The sequence below is a fragment of the Bubalus kerabau genome, chromosome 1, assembly GCF_029407905.1.
Source record: "Bubalus kerabau isolate K-KA32 ecotype Philippines breed swamp buffalo chromosome 1, PCC_UOA_SB_1v2, whole genome shotgun sequence".
NCBI lineage: Eukaryota > Metazoa > Chordata > Mammalia > Artiodactyla > Bovidae > Bubalus > Bubalus kerabau.
Genome location: NC_073624.1, coordinates 10,039,246 through 10,060,238, shown reverse-complemented (window position 1 = coordinate 10,060,238; position 20,993 = coordinate 10,039,246). Strand labels below are relative to the sequence as shown.

General features: G+C 55.6%; 2 protein-coding genes across 5 annotated transcripts in view; one reads left to right on the top strand and one right to left on the bottom strand.

The window, feature by feature from the left end:
* Positions 1-5,395: 5,395 nt before the first annotated feature.
* Positions 5,396-14,586, top strand: MAFF (MAF bZIP transcription factor F). 2 transcript variants are annotated; one of them, XM_055566955.1, is made up of 3 exons: positions 5,396-5,730; positions 12,089-12,154; positions 12,746-14,586. In XM_055566955.1, exons 2-3 carry the CDS (start codon positions 12,119-12,121, stop codon positions 13,226-13,228), a joined length of 519 nt encoding a protein of 172 aa, XP_055422930.1. In that variant the 5' UTR covers positions 5,396-5,730; positions 12,089-12,118; the 3' UTR covers positions 13,229-14,586. The 2 variants fall into 2 exon arrangements, with proteins under 2 accessions (XP_055422930.1, XP_055422920.1); XM_055566945.1 differs by having other exon boundaries at positions 5,396-5,734.
* Positions 14,587-16,276: 1,690 nt separating this feature from the next.
* TMEM184B (transmembrane protein 184B) overlaps positions 16,277-20,993 on the bottom strand; it is a 50,298-nt gene continuing 45,581 nt past the window's right edge. For 2 of the 3 annotated variants that reach the window (XM_055566919.1, XM_055566929.1), the window contains exons 9-10: positions 19,708-19,728; positions 16,277-18,649 (exon numbers count right to left, since the gene is read on the bottom strand). In XM_055566919.1, coding sequence (XP_055422894.1) covers positions 18,408-18,649; positions 19,708-19,728 — 263 coding nt within the window. In that variant the 3' untranslated portion in view covers positions 16,277-18,407. The remainder of the gene's footprint in view (positions 18,650-19,707; positions 19,729-20,993) is intronic. The other variant, XM_055566933.1, reaches the window with a different exon arrangement.

Here is a 20,993-nt window from a genome sequence, read left to right as displayed (position 1 = left end):
CTGCAGACAGCAGCCCAGTGTAGGGACACCATCTGTCAGGCCTCCCCCCACCCCGCCCAGCTTTCTTATGATTTAAAAGTAGGAGGGGAAAAGAGGGGGAGGATTCCTCCCACACGAGGGGTGGCCCACGTGAAACAGCTCATTTCTCTCCAGCAAAGCCCAGGGTTTTTCCTGACAGGGGCAGCGGCAGAGAGTGTGGCCCCTGAGTCAGATCAACCTGAGTTCAAGTTCTCCTCTTGCCAGGGACTAGCTTTGTGATAGTGGGCAAGTTTCCTCACCTCTCTGGGTTTCAATTTCCTCACCTGCAACATAGCGATGATAATACCTAACTTCTAAGATGGGGAGACGGGGTTAAGGGGATCAGGCACACCACACCCAGCATGGGGGGACGGACTCCCAAGGCATTTGGTGAACCCATAAACCTGATGGGCTTGATCATTTCTGTGCCACATTCCACCTCATTGGAGAAGGATACTATAAGAAGGAGACATTGAAGTTATGAAGACACTAAAATGTGATAAAAGTACAGATAATTTTTCTGATGATTGGTTTGTTTAGCAGTAGAAGAAGAGATATGCTACGGGAAAAATATATCATGTAAATAGATCTTAGGCATTTAGCGCAGTGTCTGGCTCAAAGGAGGCATCTCATAAACATAATAGACATAAGTAGAGTCAGAAGTAATAAGCAGTGGGACTTCCCTGGTGGTCCAGTGGCTTAGACTGCACACTCTCAATGCAGGGGGCCTGGGGTTCAATCCCTGGTCAGGAAACTAGTTCCCAGTTCAGAACTAGATCCCAAATGCCACAACTAAGACCCGGCACAGCCAAATAAATAAATATTTTAAAAAGAAGAAGAAAAAGAAGTGATAAGCAGTAGTAAGAAACTGGTATAAGGCATCTGAGGGGCTTCCCAGGTGGCTCAGTGGTAAAGAATCTGCCTGCCAATGCAGAAGATGCAGGAGACTTAGGTTTGATCCCTAGGTCAGGAAGACCCTCTGGAGGAAGAAATGGCAATCCGCTCCAGTATTCTTGCCGGGATAATTCCATGGACAGAGGAGCCTGGTGGGCTACAGTCCATGCAGTCACAAAGAGTTGGATGTGACTGAGCATACATACACGTACACCTGGTATATGTGATGGGTGGAGGAGCTGGGACAAGCTAAGGTGCCTGAAGGAGCTGAAAGGGATGCCTCTGATGATCACTCCCACCAGGTAGAGGGATCTGTGGGAAATGTGGGACCTGGCCCAACTGATGGAGCCACCCTGCATATCAAGGAAGGGAAGGCCCGAGGGTCCAGGGTCAGGAGCTCACAGGGGCCTGGAAATCAAATCTCAGGGCAAGAAGGTTCTCCAGAAAACACCCAAAGAGGGAAAACTTAAAGCCAGTCTGGGTCTCCTCCGTGGCAGCCTGGCTTCTGATGGTTTATAAGGCAGGATACACTGCAGAGTTAAGTTTCATTTGAAGAAATTTCACTGTGGTTTGAGGTTGTTGAAAAACCACTGACCTGATTCTACACTCTCACTCTGCAGGTGGGAAAGACTGAGGCTGGGAGGAAGGAATACCCCACTCCGGGGGCAGCCAGGGGTGGGTTCCGAGCTGCAGCCCCTGGCTTGGGTCAAGTTTGGTTACTGAGCAACCGCTATTAGGCACAGCACCCACCGTGGGCCAGGGCCCCGCCGGGACCTGCTGCAGTGCCGTTTGGTGTTTTGGGGCCAGGCAGGTGAGCCGAGACCAGCTGGGCTGGTTGGAGGTCTGCTGGACCTTGCTGGCAAAGGGCGGCTCCCTGTCACAAGGCACAAGGCTCCTTCCTGTTGACAGGAGGAGGGGTCTCCGGGCAGGGTGAGGTCCCCACTGGCTTTGCGTCACTCACCTGGGGGAGAAGCAGTTTCTCAGAGGCAGTGTCCTAGGGGACTCCAAAGGATTCATCTCTCTCTAACCCAGTATTTATTTACTGATCTCTTACTGCGTACTAGGCACTGCGCTCAGTGTTTCTCAGTGTGAACCCAATAAATTGTTTTATAAGCCACAGAGCAGGCACTATTATCAACAGTGAATCCAATTTATAAAGGAGGCGGAGAGTGGTTAAGTCACTCATTTGGTGGGGGGTGGGGGGTGAGGCTGGGATTTGAGTTTCATAGGCTGACTTGAGAGCCCCCACTTAGAACAAGCAAAGAAACAAAATCCTACTTTTTTAATTAAAACAAACATTGCAGGAACAATATCTAATTTCTATAGGCTCTTCACCCAGGTTCCTCAGTTGTTAATATTTTATCACATTTTATCTATAATCCACCCTCCCACTCCATTTGAGAGTAAATTGCATACAGATGCCCCTTACCTCTGAACACACGTCAGTGTTTTGCTTTTTAATATTTTGTTTATGTCTTTGTTTGGCTACACCGGGTTTAAGTTGAAGCATATAGGATTTTTCTAAGTTGTGGCATGTGAACTCTTAGTTGCAGCATGTATGCAGGCTCTAGTTCCCTGACCAGGGATCAAACATGGGCCCCAGCATTGAGAGTGTGGAGTCTTAGCCACTGGACCACCAGAGAAGTCCCTATCTTTCTTTTTACTTGAAGGTGGAGCTTTCTCTTCTCTTTATTTATTTATTCATATTATATGGACTCATGGATTCTTCTCTTATTCAGCAGGTCATAACCCATGTTTACTGTTATTTCTTCTGATGCTCAAATTGTCCCAAATTTGGCTGTTAGGAACCGCTTCAAGCCAGAGAGCTCCCACTTTTAAATATGACATTGCACCATGTCCCTTGACCTTGACCAGAGAGGGAGCCACATTTGCAGGGAGCAGTCCCTGCTGGGTGGCTCCTGAAGCTCTGACCCCCTAATGCAGGCAGGCAGGAGATGGGAGAATTAGGCTTCATGCTGTCTAGGAGTGTTGTGCAGATCCACTGGGGGTTCATTCATTAGTCAAACACCTACTATGGCCTCAGCTTTTGAAAACTCATTGAAAATGGAGGGTAGAAAAAAAGGAAAATCACAATTGTGCTGTTTCTAAAACTGAGAACGTTGGTACTCCAAGAGGTAATGTGAGTGGCTCTCTTAGCCATGTAGATATAAGGCAAGGGACAATTTTTGAGGGGAATACTTTGCCAGACATAGCTGCTGCAACATTTGGTCACTTGGGAAGCTAGTGGGCCAACTTGCATATGCAACCCAGGCCTTTGGGAGGTAAGGGATAGCTGTCACAATCCCAGGTGGACCAACGCTCATAGTGAGGAAGCAAAGCAAGAGCTCTGAGATCAAGGGAAGGGGGAGCCTTGTTGGTGACCACAGAAAGACCTCCTAGTTGGGAAGGTCCTTGGTCCTTCTCAGTAAAATAATGTAGGTGCTGTGATGTTCGTTTCATAGAACCTATGGCTACTGGAGCGACAGCAGGCACTTCAGGCAATGGAAACACCATGAGCAAAGGAAAAGAAGGAACTGGGACACTCCCCTATTTTGCCCCCAAAGCCACCTCTTTTGGGGTGGTTGAATACATCCCTGAATGTATTCATCCCTGAATATAGGCCCTGAACACATCCCCTACATTTATACTGGGCCTCACCCAGTTGGGCAGAATCCCAAATGTCTAGACCAGGAATTAGGTCTGGATTCAAACTCCAGTTCTTGTACTTCCTGGCTGGGTGACTTTGGAAAGTCACTTGACCTCTCTGAGCCTTCACTCATTTATTTCCTCAACAAGTATTTCCTCAAACAAGTATTTACACATAAGGGCTTGCTTATGTGCTGAGCACTGCTCTAGGCAAAAGATCTGCAGTAGTCAGGAAGATAGACAAGTTTCTACCTTCATGAAACTTGCATTTTGGTTATAATAAGCAAATATGTAAGCAAGATAATAACCTATGGAGATATTTGTTGTTCAGTCGCTAGGTCATGTCCAACTCTCGGTGACCCCATGAACTGCATCACGCCAGGCTTCCCTGTCCTGCACTATCACCCAGAGTTTGCTCAGGCTCATGTCCATTGAGTCGATGGTGCCATTCAACCATCTCATCCTCTGTCGTCCCCTTCCCCTCCTGCCCTCAAACTTCCTCAGCATCAGGGTCTTTTCTAATGAGTCGACTCTTTGCATCAAGTGGCCAAAGTACTGGAGCTTCAGCATCTGTCCTGCCAATGAATACAGGGTTGATTTCCTTTAGGACTGACTGGTTTGATCTCCTTGCCCTCCAAGGGGCTCTCAAGAGTCTTTTCCAACACCACAGTTCAAAAGCATCAATTTTTTGGTGCTCAGACTTCTTTATGGTCCGACTCTCACATCCATACATGACTACTGGAAAAACCATAGCTTTGACTAGATGGACCCTTGTCAGCATATATTAAGCTAATATTAATATGGAGATATTAAGCTAATATAAAAACCAAATTTCAGAGATGGTGGCTCCTTTAGCCAGAGCCATCAGGAAAGACCTCTCTAAGGCCATGACATTTGAGCTGACCTGAAAGATGAGAAAGAGCCAGGCAGTGAACAGAAGAGGAAACAGCAAGTGCAAAGGACTTGTGGCAGGAATGAGCTTGGTGGGTTAAATGAACAATAAAAAGGACAGTGTGACTGAAGAGTAGCGGGGTGAGACGAGAGTGACACAGGTGAGGCTGGGCGGAGACCAGATGGCTTAGGACCCTGTAGACCAAAGGGAGGAGTATAGTTTATTCTAAATGCCAAGGAAAATCTTTTGACAGTGTTAAGCCAAAGAGTGGGAGAGTGTTAAACAAGCTGATCTTTGTTACAAGGAGAATATTGTCTGGTGTGTGAAGACAGCCTTTAGGGATAAAGTGAGGAAGTTATCAGGAGGCTGTGGCCGTGGTCCAGCTGAGTTGATGGTCCCTGGACCAGGTGGCAGAACTGGGGGTGGCCAGAAGTGGTCAGATGCAAGATGGTGTTGGAGGTGGAGCCAGTGACTCGTGAAGTGAGAAAGAAGAGGTACGGAGAAAGGCTCCGAGGTCTGGGTTTGAACCTCTGAGATGGAGAGACTGGGTGTGTATGTTGCTGAGCTAGGGTTGACGCTCAGGAGTAGGATCTTGGCCGTGCAGGGCATGGAGGCCCCATCTGGTACCCACGTGGAGCCGTTGAGTGGGCAGTTGGATACAGTCTGGAACTCAAAGAAAAGCCGTTCCCTCTGGAAATACAAAATCTGGAGCTCCTGAGCCTACAGATGGCATTTAAAACCACGAGACTGGATGAGATCATCGAGGCAGAGGGTGTAGGTCGAAAGGAGAAGAGACCCACGACTGTGGACTGTAAAATGAGACAAATGACACCTTCACCTGCGTGGCTCCGGTGAGATGTCGCGTGAACGCCCGCAGTCAGCCTTCTAACCGGGATTGAGAATCCCGGTGGGCGGGGCCGGGGCCGGGGCGGGGCCTATCCGGGGCGGAGCCGGCCAGGGGCGGGTCTGGGGAGCCGGGAGGCCGCTCTGGGGCCGGGGGGCGGCCGGGGCGGTGACGTCACCGTATGACTGGGTTTTTATGAATGAAAGGAATCCTGTGAGTGAGTAATTCCGGGAAGCTCGCCTTACAACTCGGCGCGGCCCCCAGCGCTGCCCGCCCCACAACAAAACTCGGCGCGTCGCTCCGGCGATCCGGGCTCTGAGCGACCCGCGGTCGGGACCGGAGGGGGAGGCTGACCCAGGCGCGGGCCGAGGAGAGCAGCTCAGACGGCAGCGGGACCCCGTGCGTGCCAGGGACGCCAGGCGAAGCAGGACGAGAGGCGGGTGAGGGTCGCGGGACGAGCGCGCAGGGCCAGGGGGTGGCAGGGTCTCCGCGCTCCTGGAACATGCCTGGGCCGGGGCGCCGGGCCCGACTCAGTCGGTGCCACCGTGGATCCCTCGCCCGGACTGCTGGCTTGGGAGGGTGTCGAGATGGGGGTGGTGGTGGGGGGCGGAGGTCCTGTGGGACCGAGACGCCGCCGAAACGAACTTGGCGGGGTGCGGGGTTAATGGGCCCCTTTTGGGGGCGCGGGCCGAGAGGCGGTGAAGTCGGGCAGGAAGGGGCAGCGCGGGCTGGCGAGCGTCAGCGTCCGCCCAGGCGGGGCCGGGGGCGGTGTGTGCAAGTACGTGACTCGGTGAGAACAGTCCCTGGACCGGTGCCCGCAGGCCGAGCGTGCGCGGTTTGTTTACGTCCGAGGGCTGGCGGGAGTGCGTGTGTGTTCCCTGGCCAGCGTCCTGGGTATCCTGCCCGGTGCGTGCTTGCGCCGCGTACCTTGGGGAATGTGTGAGAGAGAGAGAGAGAGAGAGAGAGAGAGAGAGAGAGAGAGAGAGAGAGTGTGTGTGTGTGTGTGTGTGTGTGTGTGTGTCCGAACGCTCCCAGGCGGGGCCTGTATAACCAGCGGACCGTACCTCCGAAAGAGCGTGACCACAGGAATAAAAGAAGAAGCGAAAGAAATGGCCCAGTCCATAGTCACAAGGGTCTGGGAATTCTCTCCCGGGTTGTCCCTTTCCCACCAGCCGGTGGCCGCCAGGCCCTTGCTCTCCCCGGAGTTTCCCAGGACCGCAGCCACGTGACTGCGGTGCCTTCAGCTACGGGGTAGGGCAAAATATCAAAGATCCCTCCGGGCTTCCCTCCCACCCCCGTGGCTCCATCACTCCGGTGGGTCTGGCAACAAAGTAGGCTGGTGTTCAGGTCCTTGTCCCCAGGTTTTCTGACTGCCTGGGGAAGACAGACTCTCCCCTCGGACTCTCCTTCATCCCGGGGGCTACCCAGCCCCTCAGTCACAGAAGAAACAGGAAGGGCGGGGGGTGAGGGGGTGGGGGTAGTATGGGGGGCCGGGAACACGGCAAAGGTTGGAGGTAGGAAGGGATACCAGGCTTCCTCTCTCTGGTGGCTACTCCTCTGGCTGGTCTGGGTTCTAGAGGCTGTACCTGCTGGATCAGGAAGGGTGAGAACCCAAGGTTGGGGTGGAGCTAGTTTCTGCCCTTCTGGTGGTTTCAGTTCACAAGTGGGACTAATCAGACAGAGCTATTGATGACTGGACCTGAGGAGCTAGTTGAGGACTTGGGCCAGGCTTGGTTAACAGGCAGTGGGACTACTTGTCTTGGTGCGGGAGGGGTTACTATGAGAGGGCTGGGCCCTCCCACCACTGCCTCACCCTGTCCGGCTCCTCCATCAGTGCCCTGCTGAGGGATGTTGAGGGCTGGGCTGGGGCTTAGGGCTTCCTTGGTCCTATTCTGCCCTCTCTTCCTCCCTCCCACAGAGCTACAGGATCATGGGGTGTCGAGGGGGAGGGCATTGAGCTGGACCAGATAATCTTTTAACTTTGAATCTCTGAGCTGCTACCACAGCTGGTAACTTCTGGGTCCCCATCTGTAGCAGCAACTAGGCAACATTCAAGGTGGTAGAAGGGCAGTGGGCTGGGGGAGATGTGACAGCCTCCACATACAGCCTAATTTCCAGGGGAACCATGCAAGAGAAAACAGAGCCAACAGCCCCAGGCAGAGGCCAGGGTTGTCCAGGAATATGTGGAATATGTAAGGGAGGTAGCCACCAGGAGCACAGGAATCAGGCAGGCCGATCTTCAAAACTGGGCAGGAAACATCCCTGAGCAGGGCTAGGGAGCAGGGAACAGGAGGAAGTGGCGGATTGACTCAGTCATAAATGGAAAGCTAGTACCAAAAGGTTTAACCTCCCACTGAATCACCCCTGGACCTTCAGTAGGGTCCAGGACCCAGTGAGGGCTCCCTTGGCCCCTGTGCCTCCCTTAGTCCTAATACTTTTAGCCTACATTGCCATGGAGCCCACCAAGGACCAGATGCTAGAGATAAGATAGTGAACAAATCAGATCCAGAGCTGCCCTCTGGGAGCTTACAGTCAAGGAAGGAAAACAAAGTGGGGGAAAGAGCCACTAAACTAAATGCAAAACCACAGCTGAGATAGGTGGTATGAGGAGGAAGTCGCTGTGATTATAAAAGTAATAACAGTTCTGACTTAGCCAGGGCAATCAAGGAAGGCTTCCCTGGGGAGGTGACAGTCAGCCAGAATGTCAGATCAAGTGATAATCATCTGTGAAGACCTCAAGGGCAGGGGCTTTGATTCAACTTTGGTCCTTCAGGGTGCAGCACCAAGCCTGGGACCTACAGCGTAGGTGCTTCTTGGGTGTTTGCTGATTGAATGAATGAATGAGCCCTGGGTCAGTGTCCTAGTAAAACTCCACAACACCTAGAGAAAAAGGCCTGGGAACCCCAGGCGAACAAGAACTCCTGGGCACGGGCTGTAAGATTCTTGAAGCAGTTTCTCCAAAGCAAGCAGATCCTGCAGGGCTCAAGTGACATCTCTTACACACACGCACCTCGTGGGTCCCTTTGGGGAATGTGTGGGGATGGTAAGAGTTCGTTTGTTGTTAGCACGGGGATCCTGGAAGAGCGTGGGGAGAGAATGTGGTGGTGGCCAGAAGAGCCTACCACATGGGCTAGAGGGGAGGCTGGCGTCATAGGGTTTTGAAATGGGCCGAACATGGTCAGGTTTGTAGGTTTGTGTCAGTAATGATCCCTCTGACAAGGAGGAGAGCTGGTGGGGTCAGAGGTGGAGGCAGACTGGACGCCAGAGAGCAGGTGGTTTTGGTCTTGGTGCAGCTGAAAGAGGAAATGCTTAAGGGCTAGGCATGGAGCAGAGGGAGAGTCAAGGCTGACAGCCTCTGAGTTTGTGTTCTCAGGCCCCTGCCCCCAGGAAGTCTTCCCTGATTTCCCTTTCCTTGCTCCAGGGCCTCTACTCTGCTGGTGGTCTTGGAGTTCCATTCCAGGCCAGAATCTGACTCTCTAAACTTTGACATTGTCAGTGCTAGGAGGTACCTTAGGCTTGGTGGTTTGGCATGTTGGGCCCAGAGAGAGGGAGTGGTGTACCTGAAGTCACACAGCAAGTGTTAGTGGGTGGCAGACCCCCAGGTTCCTACTTCCCTGTGGTGCTGGGTTCTCCCAGCTCTGCTCCCCTTCCAGCAGGGAGGAGGCTCCACCAGTGCTGGCTGCCAAGGCCCAGGAAAACACATTTTTTCCTTCTGTCCTCACAGAGGAAGCAAAATGGCTCAGCAGCCAGAGGAGCCCATGCCAGCGGGTGGGCCGTCTCCAGGATGCCTCTGAGTGTACTAGGGGGCCAGGGCCGTGGCTGCTGACTGGGCAATGTGGCTGTCAATCCCCCAAGCCATGCCTCCAGGGAATGTTAGGAACCTGCAGACCCTGGAGGTCAGCGCTGCTGGCCTCAGGAAGGGAAGAAGCAGGGATGGGGGCATGGGGAGTATTCAGTTCAGTTGGGTAGTCATATCCGACTCTTATCCTTCAGAGAGAGGAGTATAGTGGCTTGCTTTGAAGAAAGAGCCCTGAGCTGGGGACTCCAGGGTTCCAGCCCACCATTGCCACCAAACAGCTGCTTGGTTGCTTCAGTTACAGAACAAGGAGGTTGGATCAGCTGCTGTCTCAAGTCCAGGGTCTACCAGACTGGCCAAGGCTGCCTGGTGGAGGACCCCAGCCCCTTGGTTGACAGCCCAGCAGCCCCTGGTCTGAAGTTGGAGGGCTGAAGGTCTGAGATGTGACCTTCTTGTGACTTTCCCTCTGTGACTGCCTGGCTCTGCTGAGCTAGGATGTTCCTGGGCAAACATGGGTGCCTCAGCTGACATGTAGCATGTGCTTGAGGGGCTGAGGCTAGGACAGGAGGAGAAAGAGGACAGGAGGCAAGAACAGGTTCAAAGCCTCCCTGGGGTCCCAAAGTTCCTAGGATCACAGCCAACAGAGAGGATGGGACCTTCAGCCATTATCTAGTATAGGGGATGGCCAGCAGTTTCCTCTTGGGCCTACTCTGGAGGGCTGTGTTGAGGAGGATTCTAAGGTTATGTCCAAGCTCAGTGGAAAACAGCGCTGTGTTGAGAAAGATTCAGGAGCTGTGTCCAACCTCAGTGAGAAAAAGTGCAGTAATTGATTATTGATGTCCGTGTAGGAGTAGAGGGAGGAATGTGGGGAGATAAACCAAGCATTTGCCACTCCTGATCTTTCTAAGCCTCTTGTTTTTACCCACGAACACTATGATGATTGTCCCCACTTTGTGAGGAAACCAAGGTCCAGAGAGGAAAAATGCCTTGTCCTAGGGGCCATGCCTCCAGAGTTCTGCATCTGCATCTGCACCCACCACATACTGCTCAGCAACTAGCGGGCTCTTAGATCACCTCTCCCATCAGGCTCTCTGTGTAGCCCAGACTGCCTGGGCATCACATAACACCCCAGCCCCCTAAACAGCCAGCCAGGAGGCCTGGATATCTGTGTGGCACTTGCAGATCCAACACAGTTCCTGGCACATCAGAGCTGGGTAGCCTTGGAGCCAGGCGAGTCCTTCTCTTTACAGGGGTGGAGAAACAGGGCCCAGAGAGGATGCTCTGTGAGGACCTCACTGCAAGGACACATGTGGTTCCATGTGGCCCCAGACCCAGGCTTTATCCACTGTTCGCTGTGTGACCCTGGACTACTCTATTGACTTCTCTGGCCATTACCTCACAGGGTTGTTGGGAGAACTGGGGTGCTGATGGTGTGAAGGCAATCAGGATTCAGTCCTGGGACCTGTACAGGTGTTCAGAATACCTCCTGATTTAGGAGAAGGCAGCCATTCACCTGCTGTGTGACTTCAGGCAAGAGGGGCCCCTCTCTGGTCTCCACCTCCCCTTGGGTGAAGTGAGGAGGCAGGGACCAGACAGTCTGTAAGAGCCTTTCCTGTGTGACCCTGGCCAGCCAAAAGACGCCAAGTCAAAGCGATGTCCCAGGAATTGCTACAGGCACTTTCATGCATTGGAGAAGGAAATGGCAACCCACTCCAGTATTCTTGCCTGGAGAATCCCAGGGACAGGGGAGCCTGGTGGGCTGCCGTCTATGGGGTCGCACAGAGTTGGACACGACTGAAGCGACTTAGCAGCAGCAGTAGCAGCAACTCCTCCTGGACAGACTCAGCAATTCTAATAACCCCCCAGGTGCTCGCTGACCTCCCGTTTGCATCATTTGGTTCCATCAAAACCCTATGAGACAGGTATTGTTCCCAACCTACAGACGGGAAAGTGGAGACCCAGAGGGGAGGAGTGGCTTGCCCACAGTCACACAGCCTGGAGAAAACAGAGATGGGATTTAAACCAGGCTTGACCCTTAATCCACTGTTCCTTTCCTTGTTTCCTATACCCTCCCTGGGAGCCAGTTATGAAGACAGAATCCCTTCGTCTCCCTCCCATCCTCCTGGTATCTGTGTGCCACCCCTATCTGTGGAAGCAGATAGAAAGGAGGAAGAATTGCAGGCAGGGCCAGGAGGTTTTTCTCTCGACAGTCTTCAGCAGGATTTGGGCTTGGCACGAGGTTCAGACCTTGACAAGCTGGGTGACAGTGTCATAGACCACCAATCCACACCTCACCAGTGCCTGCTCCCTGCCAGCCCCTGTGCTGGCAGCCTCACACCCAGAGCTGTCTGAGCCTGGTTCTTGGCTGTGGAGGTCCCTGTCTGGTGGGGAGTCAAGGAAACAGACCGTGACAACATAGGGCAGAACTGCTGGGGTTGGCGGTGCTGAAAAAGTCCTAGGAGTCTGGGAGGCCTTCCTGGAGGAAGAGATGTCCATGCTCAGGGCAGAAGGCTGAATAGTAGGAGTCTGCCAAATAAGTGGGAGTGGGAGGAGAAGTGTCACAAGGTTTGGCGTGACCCAAAGGCAAGAAAGCATGGGGTGAGAGGAAGTGAAAGAAATTCCTTGTGGCTGGAGGGCAGAATAGAGACGGGCCTGGTGTGAGAGGAGCCTGGGGGTTAGTAAATGGGGTTATGTGATATGGTACAAGGGGTGTTTTAGCCAGTTTTAGCCTCTCTGAAAAGGTAGCACTGAGCAAAGATCTAAATGATGAAGAGTCTTTGGGGAGATAAAAGGAAGAGAAAAGTAAAGAGAACAAGTGCAAAGGCCCTGAGGCTGAAATGAACCATTCAATGAGGCCACTGTAGCTGGACCACTGGGGCCAAGGGAAGTGGTATGAGATGAATTCTAAGATAGCAGGGGCCTTGAATGTGAAGATAGTAGTGTTTGTATTTTATTCCAAGTGGGAGAAAAACTGACCTTGGTCTCCTTTCTCCGCTAGGTCTTAGCCCAGAGGGTACCTTCTGCAAACATGTCTGTGGATCCCTTATCCAGCAAAGCGCTGAAGGTGAGAAGGCAGCCCTTATTGTCTCCAGTCCTCCCCTCCCTCCCTGCCCAGGCTGAGCTCCCATCCCAACTTCCCCTTCAGTTCCTAGAATCCCCAAGAGGGGCTCAGCAGACATCAGTCATTCTTGAAGCCATTCATGGGCTTTTCCAGGCCCCGCCTGGCTGGGAAACAGCAGGCCTGGGCTCTGGCCATAGGCTGTGTACCCCAGGGCAGGTCACTTCCCTCTCTGGACCTACTTCCCCATGAGGACAACGTCCAAGGAACTGTTGGACTTTAAAGGTGCTTTCTTGGGTTTTTCTGGCTGAGTCCAGGCCGGGTCGCTGGGTTAGAATCCGGACTGAGCTCTAGGGTGGCTCCCTTTGTGTCCAGATCCCTGTCTCTCCCGGTTTTCCCTCTGGGGATTCCTGCTCCCTTTCGGAGTCTTGGAGCAAGTCCAGCCACCAGCTCAGTGTCCCTGGCGCGGAATGGGGAACACTAGCGGTGGAGGGGAAGCCGACCCCAGCACCTGCTGCGCGCCGGGTCCAGAGCTCAGGGCCCGCAGGGTAGAGTGTGACCCTGAGCCTCAGTTTCCCCACGCGCCCATGCCCGCAGATCAAGCGTGAGCTGAGCGAAAACACGCCGCACCTGTCGGACGAAGCGCTGATGGGGCTGTCTGTGCGCGAGCTGAACCGGCACCTGCGAGGGCTCTCGGCCGAGGAGGTGACGCGGCTCAAGCAGCGGCGCCGCACACTCAAGAACCGCGGCTACGCGGCCAGCTGCCGCGTGAAGCGCGTGTGCCAGAAGGAGGAGCTGCAGAAGCAGAAGTCGGAGCTGGAGCGCGAGGTGGACAAGCTGGCGCGCGAGAACGCCGCCATGCGCTTGGAGCTCGACGCGCTGCGCGGCAAGTGCGAGGCGCTGCAGGGCTTCGCGCGTTCGGTGGCCGCCGCCCGCGGGCCCGCGGCGCTGGTGGCGCCGGCTAGCGTCATCACTATCGTCAAGTCGGCCCCGAGCCCCGGCCCGGGCCCCGCCCCTGGCCCGGGCCCTGCCTCCGGCCCGGGCCCCGCCCCCGGCCCCGCCCCCGCCGCCTGCTCCTAGTGCTCTCCGAGACCCGCTCGTTCCACCCACGCCCATTCCCCAAACCACGCCCCTCCGACCCCAGCTGCCATCCCTAAGTGCCTAAGCGCCGCCTCTGTCTCCAAGTGCCATTTCTCTGCAGCCACCAGCTCTCCCCGTGGTGAACACACGTTCCCTCCCCAGATCCTGTCTTCCTCGTGCGATCTCTGAAACTGGGACCTAATGGCCCCGGGGAGGGGCAACTTTGGTGAGATAGGAAGTCGGGTGAGGTCGAGGTCTGGCGTTTCCTAAAAACGTCAGCCTTCTTAGTTTGGGAGGATGGGATACAAAGCTGATTAGAGAAGGGCCATAGAGGGGAAGATGGCCACCCCTCATTTTGTAACTGTTTGCTCAGATCGTGCCATCGGCCCGTCCCCACCCTCCACGATACAAAACTAGACTTGACCCCGCATGCCTCTGGTAGGATTGTCCAGCTGGGAAGTTGATGTTCCCGCCTCTGCTTTGGGCCTGGATGCCTGGCCCTCCAGAGCTGGAAGACTCATTAGAAATCACCTAGTGAAGCCCAATTCACAGATGGGAAAACAGGCCTCCAGCGGACCTGACAATGCCCAAGGCCACGTATGCTTAGCGGTTAAGCTGGAACCGTGTCTTTCCACTGCTGCCCTGAGATTCCAGCCGTGGTCAGGGGGACAGTGGTCGGGGCCTGAAAAGGTGATGCAAGGGCCTCCGTGGTCTGGGAGGTAGCTCTCTGTGAGTCAGGTGGACAGAAGTAGAGGGAAAGAGTAGGTGATACAGATGGAAGAGAGGGAAGGAGCTGGCCTGACTCTGTCCTGGGCTCTCCCTGAACCCAGGGAGCTGGCCAAAGAGAAAGGGGACAAAGGAAGTGACCACAGAGGCAGGTGGGGAGATGAGAAGACAGATCCTACAGTTCTGAACCCTGGGATAGGGGTCCTTAAAAAGGGAAGGGTCCGACCTGTCCATCCTATTGGGTGGGGGCGGGTCACTGCCATTGACTGCTATTCTCCTGGGAAGTCTGGCCCCAGCCCCTCCCCTTTCCCTGTTAGACAGCTGCCCCTTCCCGCTGTTTATTTATTGCACGAATCTAAGTTATTCTCCCCAGCCGGAGGCCTAGCGCCCACTGCCTGGGAAATGTGGCGTGCAGTCCTGAGCTGGACTTTATATTTTATATCTGCAAATAAAACACATTTTATCTTATATTTAGGGAAAGCCGGATAGCAAAACAACCAAAAAATGTGTTTTAAAAGAAAAGTGCCCGGCCCCCAGAATTTATTTATTTTTCTGACTTACAGTAAGCGAGTTATCCGCCTTCTGTATTTTGTAGACTTCCTGAATAAAGTCAAGTTCTCTTTTTCCACAGTTTAGAAGTATGTGTCCTGGTTTATGATTTTTTTTTTTTTGCGGGGGTGGGTTCTGAATGAGGGCCCCAAGATGGATTCTGCTTTTAGTCCCAGGCAGAACCCTCTGCTGGGTGGGAGGGTTTCCTCCAATTTGCAGATGAAGAAACTGTGACCATCACTAATTCTAGCACCTGGGCTTGCGCTGGGGTAGGGTGGGTTGGTGGGGTTGAAGGGGGATGTAGGGTGGAGGTGGGAACCAGACAGGGTTTTGTCCTTCCATCTGGGTGCCTGGAGCCAGGGAGCCTCCCTGGGGAAGGCAAAGCCAGGCGAACAATGAAATGTAGGGTTAAATTCCCTGGGCATCCCGTCAGCAAATAAACAGTCCCACCCAGAGAGGAAAATTCCCCGATTTAAGAGGAATTGTACTTTCACATTGAAGTCTGACTTTCTACAGCCAAATAAAAAATATTTTCCTCATGTTCCGGAAAGGCACAGGGAGGCAGAGAGAGAAGTGACTTCCTCACCCCCAGCCTGCAGGCCTAGAATGCAACCCTGGGTCTCAACCTAGACCCCAAACTCCCTGCTGTTGCTGTTGTTCAGTCACTGAGTAGTGTCTGACTTTTTGCAACCCCATGGACTTCAGCATGCCAGACCTCCCTGTTAATTTAATCTGATCTGCCAGGACTTCTGGGGCACCCTGGGAAGGAGTGTTCTGTGGTCCAGGGGTCAGGGAAATTGGGGTGTGTTTTTCTCTAGCTGTATGACCTTCAATGGCTTATGTCACTGCTTGCAGCCTCAGTTTACCCATCTGTACAACTCAAGAAGTGTAAGGTTATATGTGTGGCAAACACTGGGGATGCCAGGGGCTGCAAGCTTCCGCAGGCAGAGTGAACGCTTACCCCAGAGCACCTGATGGCCAGGAGGAGTTCCATGTGGCTGGGTATGGAGGGATGGCCGGGCTAGAAGGATGCTTCTGGGGAGGATCTGAAAGCTGGGAAAGGGCCAGACCACACCGGCTGGGTGGGCCCACAGGCCCTTCTCCCCTCTCAGGCTGGGGTCCAGGATCCTGATGCCGAGACACTGAGCCCAGGCCTGCGGAAAGGAGAGCAGGAAGGCGTGCGGGGGACCGAGTGGAGGGTGGCGGGCTGGGAATTTCCCCCGCCCACGCCACATTCCTGAGCACCCCTGTCAGCCGGGCCAGGCCACAGAAGGCATACAGCAGTGGCAGGAAGGTGCCAGGTGTCTGGCACATGCCCACTACTGGGCAGGCCCTGCTCCAGGCCTCCTGCCCTGGGTCCCAGGGTGGAGGGTGGGCTCCTGGAGGCATGGCGATAGACTAGGAGGCATGAGGATCACAGGAAATTCTTTAAACCCCAGGGAGACACCTGCAGGAATGGGGCTGCTGGAGGGTGCACGCCATTTAGCTGGTTGACTGAAGCTGGCATGAGGCATCAACCCACTGCTGGGTGTTGAGGTGGGTGGATCCCTAGTGACCAATGTCCCACTGGCCAGAAGAGGGGGAGACACTCTGTCCAACGGGGACTTGGACCCCAATTTCAGTCTGGCAATGTGACCCCCCCCATCACTTATACCTACAACCCAGACAGAAGAGGGTTTTCTAGGACACCTTTGAACCCACAACCACTAAACCCACCCCCAAACACACATACACGGGAGCTGAGGGGAAAAAAAATCTCACCCACCAGCAGAGGAGATTTCAATACAATCTATATTATCTCATATATATATTTCTTTCTCACTGTATTTGCTCACTTCTGTCACGCATTTAAAATGTCACAGAGACCAAAATAGAGCGGCTTTCTGGTGGAACTCATGGCAGTCATACACGAGATACAAAACTAGGGGACTCTGTCTTCTCATACATCATACAATTAATTTTTCAAGTATTTTTTATGTACAAAGAGCTACTCTATTGGGAAAAAAAATTAAAAAAAAAAATAAAAAGACAAGGTAGGTTACACATCCTAGGAAGGAGGGGTGGAGTGATTGGGCACGCGTTCCCGGCCCCCATCTCCCCGAGGGCTGCTAGCTCCCTGTCATGGGCACCTCCCGTCCACCTTGCAAGCGGCCAGGGGCCAGAGCAGGCAAAGATGGGGGTGGGGGACAGGGAGTCAGCAGCCCACTTTGGCCTGGAAGGAGACTCAAATTCATGAAAGCAAATGACAGGGGCAGTCCAGAGGTTCTCCGTGGACAGCCCACACCTACCCGCTGCCTTCCTGCACAGCTTGGAACCAGCTGGCCAGGCCCATCCAACAGGGGCCCACGAGCTGGCCTCTGTGCCCCCCAACCCCGGTGCTGGCTTGGTTGCCAAAAGAGGCCGGGGAAGACTCCTGGGATGGAACCCTCTGCCTGACCTTGGCATGGTTCAGTCCAGGAGTGGCCAAAAGGTTAAGAGATGTCAAGGTCCCTCAGGGTCGGGCCCCCTTCCCCTTCCCCTCCTCCAGGCTGGTGCAGCCCACACCCGCGTGCTCTCTGGGTTTCATGTGATGGGAACTCCTGCCTGAATGAACATGCATTGTGTCCCATTATCATGAGGCTCCTCCAAAGACAGTGGCCAGTGGAAGCCCGGCCTGCCTGGGGGCTCTGGCCCTGGGAGGCTCCATGCACGTGGGCGTGGAGGTGGGTGAAGGGAGGGGGACTGGTGGTCCTGGCCACCCCTGAGGCCTGTCCAAGGGTACTTGGCCCTGCACTACAGGATCCACTGAGTGCCAGCAGCTTAACAGGGAGCCCCCCAGGGAGTGTCTGGGCCAGACTGACAGCCAGGGGCAGGGGCAGTGGGGGGGTAGGGGGGCTTTCATATGTGACTAAGGCACAGAAGAGATGGGCTGTGGGGCCGATGAGGCAGGACACCAGGTCCTGTGTGGATACGGGGCCAGAGAGAGGAGTCCCCCAACTCTGGGCTCCCCGCCGCACGCCCCATCCCTCCCGCCTGCGCTGCTCCTCCTCTGGAAGCTGGTCTGCAATGCAGAGACCAGGCCCTCCCTGTGAAACAGGAGGGAGGAGCCCCAGGGAGAGACGAGGATCCAGCAGAGGAAGGAGGGCTGGGAGCTCCCGACCCTTTGAGTAGCTGGGATGCAAGGGCTCTGCTCAATATGCTCTCAAGAAGGACCCCTCGTGGGAGGGCAGTGTGGACTGCTGGCTCCTCAGCAGGCCTAGGGGAAGGGGCGTGAGGCAGGCAGAAGGGGCAGCCCCGGAGGACGCCCAGGCGCCCTCTGAGGTGGGACCCATGGCTCTTGGTGTCTGGCTCTGATCCCTGCAGCATGCCAGGCAGGCCTGGGTCGGGAGGAGGGTCCGCAGAGAGCATCCGTGCCCCCTCCTCCCACCCACGTGAGGCTAATCTAGCATGGGACCAGAGGAGCAGGGTTGGGAGCAGGCGGGAGCCCGGGGGAGAGAGTATTGCACGGTGTTTGGGGGAGGGGTTTACATCTGGGGGAGGAGGGTGAGGGGCTGAGAAGGCGTCAGCCGCTGGTCCACAACACAAGCGTCGGGGCCTGGGCATGGCTGGTCCTCACAGGACGAGCCGCAGGGGCACAGGGAGTCGCTCCCACCATCCTCTCCCCATGGTCCAGGCGGTAGAGCCGTGGCCTTGTATAAATATTCCTGAAGGCTCCTGGGTGAGCCTGGGCCGTACCCTGGGCAGATGGCGGCGTCGGGCTGTTCCTCTTGAAGCGATATGTGAGTGTTTCTGGTCCAATAAATTAAAGGGCGATGCCAAGGCTGTGCCAGCCGGCCTCTCCGCCTGGAGGTGAGGCCGGAGGCGGGGCACACCCTGCCCTGGGGCCAAGGGCCCAGTCCTTCCCCCCTGCCAGCAGCAGTCACCCCTAGAACTCATCGTCGGAGCTGAGCAGGAGCGTCTTCTCGTTGTCGCGGGCGCCGCTGAGGCTGTGGGAGCGAGAGAGGCCATGGGCGCCCCCGCGCCAGGTGGGCCCGGGCTCTAGGGTGGACTGCTGCGTGTACTGCTGGTAGGCAGGCGAGAAGTTGTGGATGGCGTCCTGCACAATGTCGTGAGGGTTCATGGTCTCCTTGAGGCTGCTGGAGATGCTCTTCATGGGGGCACAGCGGCCTGTGGGGAGGAGGCGGGAGGCGGGGTGAGGGGTCTGGGCAGCGGGGTGCAAGGCAGCTGGGCCCCCGCCCCTGGTCCCAAGTGTGTGTCATCTAACCAACCCCTCTTGGGACAGAGAACAGGGTCCTGGACACGAGAAAGGATGAGCAAAGGAACGGCTCCTTTGGCTGCAGGGCACCCCTAAGGGAGACAGTCAAGAGCCACAGGGCGGGGGGGCAGTGGGGGGAGTCTGGGAGTGGGGAAGGGAGCTGGGGTGGAGACTGGGGTGTTGCAGGCATGAGCGCAAGGACCCCAGGGAGTTGGGGGAGAGGGCCCAGGCCTGTGGGATGCTCCCCTTCACTCTGGAGAGGAGACCAGGGGCCCACTCCACCTAAACAGGCCGATGGGGGCCTGGACCCACAGCAGAGCAGACATACTGGCTCTGGCCGGGGGGGACCCTGCCTTGAGGTGCTTGATCGCTCAGTTGTGTCCGACTCTTGGTGACCCCATGGACTGTAGCCTGCCAAGCTCCTCTGTCCATGGGATTTCCCAGGCAAGATTACTGGAGTGAGTGGCCATTTCCTTCTCCAGGGGATCTTCCTGACCCAGGGATTGAATCTGCATCTCTTATGTCTCCTGCACTGGCAGGCGGGTTCTTTATTTCTTCCTCCTAATTCCCTAACATACTGTCCTCAAGGCCTCAGGGAGGGAGCGGGGGCAGAGATGGCCCAGGCCCCCAACTGAGACGTAAGGGGTGAGCCCCACCCTGGCCCCAGTCTTCAGACCCAAATTCGCGTGCCCTTTCCCCCTTGGAATTCTTTGCCACAGAACAGAACCAAATGCCCCAATTCCCCATCAACGAGCACTGTGCCCCCAGAATGCACAGGGCATGTTCCAGGACAGTGAGAGACACGATGAAGCAGGCAAGCTCTGCAGAGGGCAACCCTTGGCAGGCGCTCTCCACACCCAGGGGTGCTTGTGTGGGAGGAGACAGGGACACAGAGAAGGAGCTAGGGAGAGACTCATGCTGGTGACAGGACTGGCGTGCAGGACAGACGTACAGACAGAGTGGAACCTACCGTAAGGGCCGTATGTCGGCACTGCCCGAGGCCAAACCCGGGGCAAAAGCAGGGCAGGGGGGGAGGGAGGGGAGCCAGAGAAACAGAAGACAAGATACAGCTGAGTGAACACCTCACGCCCATCACCGAGGCTGGCCCCTCACCGCGTACACTGCCCGCCCCACCCCAGGTCCCGCCGCCCCCCCACCCCAGCTGGCACTCAGCTGGCCCCACTGTCCCTCCAGGCCTGGGCGGGGGGGGCAGTTCTGTCCATCTAGGAGACTCCTTCTTCAAGGCTCAGGCTTTCTTCTGCTGGGGGACAAAGAGTGGACACCCAGAATGCTGGTCGGAGTTCAACCTCTGCACCTGAGGAGGGACCCCCCCCCACCCCTTCTCTTCACGCTTGGCCAGAAATCCTGAGCCTGGGTTATGGGCGTTGCCAACCTTGCAACACTTCATAGATGGGGCGTGGAGGAGAGGGCGCTTGACAGGTACAGACCACACCACAGAGCTGGCTTTGCACCCAACTCTGATGGGGGCTGAGAGAGGCCAGGTGCTGTGGTTAACAGGTGGACAGTGGCCTAGGACCCGCACAGTGGTGGGCGAGGGCATGCAGCAGCTTCCCTGGGCTGGGCTGGGGTCCTTGCTAGAGGTGGATGCCTGGCCACACTGCTTCTGGCTGGGGGTGGATGTGTCTTGGGGCAGTGGGCAAGAAGAGAGCCCAGGTGACCGCGGAGAGCCTCTGTGGGGAGGGCCACAGAAGCAGGGCCTTAAACCATGTTAGACCTTAATGGTCTAGAAAGGGTTCTCCGCCACGGCCTCAGGCTCTAGGCACCAGGGTGACCAGGTCCCAGGGACATTGCCCTCGACACTGGGAGAGTGCTGGCCACATCTCTTCCAACTGGTGGGAAGCGGGTGGGATGCCAGCCAGCAGCGGTGAGCCCTGGCCAGCACAGCCCCTCTGGCACTAAGCGTAGAATCTGAACCGGAAAAAAGATGGAGAATGCCCAGGCGGCAAGTGTATTGAGTGAACGTAATCAGGTGCCCAGGAGTTGAGAGGCCTGGAGGTGATTCAGTCCATACACCTACAGCAGCCGCAGGTTTTTAAAGCCCCTTCTCAACCAGGGAAAGCACAAGACAAGTAGGGTGGGAGAGGGGCCCCTGAGGAGCCCTGCAAAGGCCAGGCCAGTGTTTCTACACTCAGCTCAGCATGCCCAGTGAGCCCATGGTGGGCACAGGTGGTGGGCCTAGGCAAGTGGGCCATGGGCCTTCAGCCACACACACAAAGAGCTGGCAGCAAACAACCC